The sequence below is a fragment of the Chrysochloris asiatica genome, unplaced genomic scaffold (genome assembly GCF_000296735.1).
Source record: "Chrysochloris asiatica unplaced genomic scaffold, ChrAsi1.0 scaffold00661, whole genome shotgun sequence".
In the NCBI taxonomy this organism is placed as follows: Eukaryota; Metazoa; Chordata; class Mammalia; order Afrosoricida; family Chrysochloridae; genus Chrysochloris; species Chrysochloris asiatica.
This window is the reverse complement of record NW_006409179.1, coordinates 154069-161095: the sequence shown is the minus strand read 5'-3', so window position 1 is coordinate 161095 and position 7027 is coordinate 154069. Positions and strand designations below refer to the sequence as shown.

Here is a 7027-nt window from a genome sequence, read left to right as displayed (position 1 = left end):
AACAACATCATGTAAAATGTACTTCCCCACCAATATTCAGTTCAGATTCTTTGTTAACATTAACCATATAGCGATATATTAGATTATATTTGGGAAGCTACACCAGGAGTCTCTGAGGAAAAAACTGGAATAGAACTGAGGAATGATGGTTGGTATATGAATAAAATAATACAATTTGGAAATGAGCAGACACAAATGGAGAGAAGTGAATTGCATGCACCTTTTCTCACAAAGCCAGGAATACCACAATCCTGAAATTAACATTCTAAAGTCTTGTTCTTTCAGGATTTTTACTGTCCTGGGATCAGAATCACAAAAAATATGTTGGCCAAATGAGGATCTTTGAATATTGAGCCTCCAGGGATACAGAGACTAAATAACCTGTGAAATCTTACTTAAGAGTCCTACCTCTGTAAAGAAATAGAACACATCACCTTCTTCACAGAGATGATAATTTTTATACAGGAGTCTAGTATTTCGCTCAGATCCTCCGTCTTTCCTGAAGATCGATCTTCTATCATCTTCATCCACAGTAGATGCCAGACATCGTTCCTCAATGATACCAGTCAGGTAACCTAAAGTCTTCTACTTCAAATTTACAAGAAATGACAGGTGTTTTGTTACATGCACATCCAGGAGAATGATCTCTGTGAATAAAATATATGCAGGGCATGAGTGTGAGTAAGTTTCTCATGAGAATCATGTTTATCTGTCATTTTCATGCCAGGTGTTCGTATATCTTTGCACCAATATCAAAGTTATTCAGCTAGTGTCTTGCTCTGTCTCTACAATTGTAAGAGTGATTTTCATGTTGAACAATAATGTAGTCAAACATGATGACAGATAAACAACTTTTTGACATTGACTTGAATTCTTGTGGTGTTTGTAGTAGAGGCAGGTTTGTAAATTTCATCTTATATTCCTGGTTTAGAACATTTTTGTTGTCTCTCTAGAGTCTCACTCATATCTTAGAGAAAGGAGGTGAAGATCCAGATAAACTCATGATATATGTATTTAAATAGACCATTTCAAAAGTGTCAGCTGTTCTGCTAGAGAAAGATGAAGCTTTCTACTCCCATAAAGATTTGAAACCTTGGAAACATACAGAGGGTGGCTGTGAGTTGGAATCAACTCCATGGCATACAAACACCACAACTATCATAGATAAAATTAGTAAATATTTATACTGATCATAATATCACAGATATTGTAATGAAAATTACCACCCTTTCCTTTCTAGTATAAGTTAATCCTGGTGTGCAGCGTTAGGTTAATTCGTTGTACTGCAAGGTCTGTTTGAACCTCAAGGTTGGTGGTAGAAGCTCATTTGCCATTGTTGGAAACCCTATACAGAATCGACTCAATGGCATTTAACAACAACAACGATCCTTTATAATATAAACTTAAGATCTTGTTTTCTCTATATAAAGAACAAGTGCTATCAATGCAGAATGTATCTTTTTTGTATTGCACTGCTTACTCCCTTTCTTCCAAAGATAATGTCTGCCTCTGGTAATGCTGTTGGTGCTACAGATGGTCCAGGAATCACACATTTAATTGTCTTGTAACATCATCTTTCTATCAGGTTTTTCAATAATGAAGAACCCAGAAATCAAACAAGTGTTTCAAAATTCATCCTCTTGGGAATAACAGAGGATCCAGAATTGCAGCTCCTCATCTTCAGCCTATTTCTCATCATATACTTGGTCACTATCCTAGGAAATGCACTAATTGTCCTAGCTGTATGCTTTAACTCCCATCTGCACACCCCTATGTACTTCTTTCTCACTAACCTTTCCTTTAATGACATCTGCTTAAGCTCAACCACCATCCCAAAGATGCTGATGAACATCCAGACAAAAGATCAGAGCATCAGTTATAAAGGTTGCCTTAACCAGATTTTCTTTGTCATGACTTTTGCTCCTTTTGAAAATTTTATCCTTGCAATAATGGCCTATGACCGTTATGTGGCCATTTGTCACCCACTGAGATATACCGTCATCATGAATTCGTACTTCTGTGGTCGGATAATTCTACTTTCATTGTTCATTAGTATGGTGACTGCCCTACCTCACAGTTTTATGATTTTGCATCTGTCCTTCTGCACAAATCTGGAAATCCCTCAGTTCTTTTGTGAACTTACTCAAGTCCTCAAGCTTGCCTGTTCAAGTACTCTCATCAATAATATCCTCATATACCTTGATGGTTTAATATTTGGTGGTGTTCCTTTTTCTGGGATCATATTCTCTTACATTCAGATTGTCTCCTCTGTTTTGAAAATGTCTTCAGCATCTGGAAAGTATAAAGCTTTTTCCACCTGTGGGTCTCACCTCTCAGTTGTGTCTTTATTCTATGGGGCAGCTTTTGTTGTGTATCTGAGTTCTTCATTTACACACTCTCCCAAGAAGACAGCAGTAGCCTCAGTGATGTACCTTGTTTTCCCTCAAATGATGAATCCTTTTATCTACAGCCTGAGAAACAGGGACATAAAGGTAAGCCTGAGAAAACTCTTTGGTAGGAGACCTTGTTTATAGTGACTGTGTCAACTGTGCCTATTGACCAACTATTGAGACCTGTAACTGTGCATCAGCATTAACATCAATCACAGTTGGATTCATCATACACAAAATGACTTTATATATTTTCAGAGTGGTTTTAAAAGGTTATAAAATATTTGACTAACATCAGTGAAGAGAATCTTAGACATTACTGTGCTCAAAAAAATAAAATGAGTTAATTTTCATTATAAAAATTTCATAAGTAGACAATGAACTGGAACTGAAAGTATGGCTTCATAAACTCTGCATGTGGTGACTTTATTGTAAGACTTGTTTTATTCATGATCACTGAATTATTGCTGATAATGTAATACCACACAGGATATTGAGAGGGAGAAAAGTTACTGTCTTTCCTGGGCCTATATATAATTTATTTCAATTCAATCATAAGATGACATGTCTTCAGTATTGGGTTAAACGTTTGCCTCAAAATGTTACTTCCATGTCCTAATTCTTCAACCTGTAATTGTTACTATTATGATAAAAAGTGAATATTACCTTAACACCCTGTATTAACCTGATAGGTCTAATTGCAATCACATGCATACTGATAACACAGGCAGTGTAGAACACTCATAGAAAAGTAGGAGGCAATATGACCACAGAGGTAGAGATTGGAGCAAAAGGGCCAGAGACTAAGAAATACCTGGAGCCTCAAAGGTTTTCCTGACTGGAAGAAGCAATGACTATGTTTTCTTTTAGAGCCTTTCATGGTAGTACATTCCTGCTGACACCTTAATTTATGACTTCCAGTCTTCTGAACTGAGATGATACATTTATCCTTAAGCAATCAAGTGTGTGTGTGTGTGTTTTAATGGAAACCAAAGGAAACTTGTATATTCTCCCAATATCAATTAGGACAGAATCATTGGTCCTGTTTTAATCTAATTTCTGATGTAGGGTAAATGATTACTATATGAACATTCAACTGATCATCAGAAATGTCCTTCCACTGGTAAGTGAGCCCTAGCCACAACAAACCCTGTATGCAATGACTGCTACATAACACGTACTCATTAAAACTTAACTAGGATCATTGTTTCCCATTTCTTGCCAATATTACCAAGTCATGCAATCATTATCTCTCAAACATTTCCACATTGACTTAACAATTCTATTTGCTTATCATTTATTTAAGAATCCTTTTAGCACTGAAAATAGGTGTTGGACTGCTAACTACAATGTCAGGTGTTCACACCCACTATCTGCTCTGCTGGAGAAAGATGTAAGTATCTATGTCCATAAAGATTTAAAGTCTCAGAAACCCTATTTAGGGTTGCTATAAATTAAAATTGACTGAAAGATTGTGGATTTTTTAAGCTTTTTATTTATTTATTTATTTTTTTTATTGTGAATTGAGTGATAGTTTACATGGGGGGACATCAATTTTACATTTCAATTATTACAATCTCCTCCATGCATCATCATTCAATAGTATTTGCTTCTATTCCCTCTGTTTTGTGGATGTACACAAAAACACTCAGAAATATATAATCCTTTAAAAAACCCAAAGGACTGACAATCTCCTTCCTAGCCGCCAGCACCTGGACAGATTTCTCTTTCCATGAGTCTAGAGTCCTCAGTTAATCTATTTTCCATGCTCTGTTCTCTGTGTCCAACTCTGGTGTTGCTGCTTCTCAGCATAGGGTCCCATATTCAGCTCATCCCTTTTCCTTTGATGTTCCTAGGGTCCTCTGTTCCTGGACTGTAAGATGAACTACTCTCTCCTTTATATTAAGGAGCTCTGATGGTTACGAATTGGGCTGCGAACCACAAGGTCAGCAGTTCGAAATTACCAGCCGTTCTGAGGGAGAAAGATGAGGCAGTCTGCTCCTGTAAAGATTTACAGCCTTGGAAACCCTGTGCAGGGTCGTTATGAGTCAGAACCGACTCCACAGCACACAACAACAACAACAACAACTCCTTTATATTAAAAAATGTCTGCCTTTACAATTGTGACAGTAGCAATTAGTCATGATAACAATTACTTACCATTGAATCATAAGAATCTTTTCCTTATCTCATTCTCTCTTTTTTAAAGTTTTTTATTGTTAATTGAGTGAACGTTTAAAGGGCACATCATCAGTTTTACATTTAACAAATCACATACTTTATTTCATTATAATGGTTATAATCCCCTCCATGTACCCTCAGTTAACAGTATTTCTCTCTATTCATCTTAGGTCATTTTTAAAAACATTCAGGCATATATAATAATTTACACCACCAAAGGGCACATTCTGCAAGTCTGCCCCCTGGCCACCAGCTCTCAGTCTCTCTCTTACCATGAATATAGAGTCTTTGGCTGCTCCTCTCTCCATATTCCCATCTCTGCCTCCATGTCTAGTGTCCCTGCTTCTCTGTATAAGGTCTCACATTTTGCCTGTGCTCTTCTGCCTTGATGGTCCTAGAGTCCTCTTTTTTCTGGACTGTAAGATTAACTACTCCTCCATTTTTGTTACAAAACTTCTACATTTACAATTGTGACAGTCACAATTAGTCATGATAATAATTACTCACTATTAAATCATAAGAAACTTATCCCCATTTCTTTTTATCAGACCAGTCTAGACAAGATAAATATTATTCAGTGGGGATTCTAGCTTTCTCTGCAGACTCTGAAACAAAACTCCTTCTTGAAACCTTATTAGCTAGTCACTCTGTGCCTTTATATTCCCCCATATTAGGAAGCTAATGTCTAAGTTTCTTGTCCATATCAACCCTGTATAGAGAGGGGATTGTATTGATCCTTAATGTGAAGACTCCTTTGCTCTCAGTTGGCATTTTGAGCTACTACATCCATAAGTGTAGGTCAAATTCATCCAATTTGCACTTGTTTCTTTAATTTACACACACACACACACACACACACACACACACACACACACACACACACTTATCTTCCTCTAGTTGACTTCTGATCATCAAGGCATCAAAGCTATGTCTAATGGTTATTGTCAAATTTGGGTGTTTTTTTGTGTCTCATCTCACTTCATATCAGTTGGAAACTTCACTCTCAGCTCTAGTCCTCCATGGCTTTGTCCTTGTCCTTGGGCTCAGGAGACCTCAGGTCTCACCATGCTTCTGACCAACCATCCCTTCATTCTCTCTCTTTCTCATCTCCAGGTCTACTGGAATTTATGGAACATGGTTGAACTCAGCCCATATCTTCATTCCTGCCTTCCTCCTCTTCTACTCACCAGGAGATCAATGTTATCACCAGCAAGCTTACATGCTTGCTTATGTGTTCCCTTTGAGTTTCAGTCATAGACAGGGGTTTGTCTTGAAGGGATTGATTGCTTGCCTTGATGGCTCCACAGTGAACAACTTGCTTGTTCTTGTGGAAGTTTTTTTTTTTTTTTTTTTTTTTTTTTGAAATTTTCCTGCTGGTCTTTCTTTCAAGAAGTGTCTTCTGTTACTCTAGCTGTTCCAGGCTGGTCTGCTTTTAAGGCTGTGGATTTTTTTTAAAAAAATAATGTTTATTTTAACACATATCACCGGTTTTTTTCTAGCTGTTTTTTTTTTTTCCTGACACCACATTTATTTTATTTTTTTTTCAATTTTTAATGAGAATTAAGTTTAGGTTTACAGACGAAATCATCAGTTTTACAGTAAACAAATCATACACTTTGTTTCATCTCAGTGATTGAAATTCCCTCCATGCAACAACAGTTATCCTGCCTCCTCCCTGTGGTTCTTATTTCCATTCCACCCACATTACCATTCCCTCTCAATTCTGTCCTCAAGTAAATGTTGATTGATTGATTGTCCCATCACTCATACCTTACTAATGTTGCTGTGACCCTGTATACTTATCTATTGTTAAACTGAAAATTGGCCCACAAAGGTGAGTGCCTTTCTAGACCTGAAAGCCAGTTGAGGGACATAGTATCAGGTCCCTCCAGTCTCTTTCTGAACAATCAGCCTGGCTTTTTTTATTATTATTATTATTATTTATTATTTTGCAGCTGTATCTGATCCTAGACCTTTAAATATGATCCCTTTCAGAGCTATTAGCAATGGTAGCTGGCATAGTCTAGTTCTTCTGGTCTAAAAGTCTTGGGTACTGATGTTCACATGTTCCATTAGATCATTAGACTAATTGGTTCCAAGCACCTTCTATTCTCATACCTCTTCTTTCTTCCGCTCATGGAGAGACCAACAGCTGTACCTTAGAGAGCCACTCATGAGCTTCAAAAATGTCAGAAACTGCTCACCATAGACTGTAGAATATTGTCTTTGTTAACTATGTTATGACAGTTGACCATGGCACACCCTAAACTATGGTCTTGAGCCTCCTGGACCAGCAACTCAATGTCTTAAGATTTTTGATAATATCTAAGAAGTTTCATTATTATGCCAGTTGCATGCTCCATCATATTCATAGTTGTGTTTGTAGGAAAGGTAAACACACATGTCAAATGACCTCTTTCAAACTCATATATTTGTGTTTGAAATATATATATATA

General features: G+C 36.9%; 2 protein-coding genes across 2 annotated transcripts in view; both read left to right on the top strand.

Moving 5' to 3' along the window:
- Nucleotides 1-833: 833 nt before the first annotated feature.
- On the top strand, nt 834-2534 carry LOC102833902 (olfactory receptor 7G2-like). Its single transcript, XM_006877885.1, has 2 exons — nt 834-898; nt 1586-2534. Exons 1-2 carry the CDS (start codon nt 834-836, stop codon nt 2532-2534), a joined length of 1014 nt encoding a protein of 337 aa, XP_006877947.1.
- Nucleotides 2535-3153: 619 nt separating this feature from the next.
- Nucleotides 3154-7027, top strand: part of LOC102833517 (olfactory receptor 7G2-like) — a 16032-nt gene continuing 12158 nt past the window's right edge. The window contains exon 1 of the mRNA XM_006877884.1: nt 3154-3218. Coding sequence (XP_006877946.1) covers nt 3154-3218 — 65 coding nt within the window. The remainder of the gene's footprint in view (nt 3219-7027) is intronic.

Coding starts and splice junctions, on each gene's coding strand:
- LOC102833902 (XM_006877885.1), top strand. CDS start 834: ATGATGACAGATAAACAACTTTTTGACATTGACTTGAATTCTTGTGGT. Junction 899..1,585: donor GGTGTTTGTAGTAGAGGCAG/GTTTGTAAATTT, acceptor TCTTTCTATCAG/GTTTTTCAATAATGAAGAAC.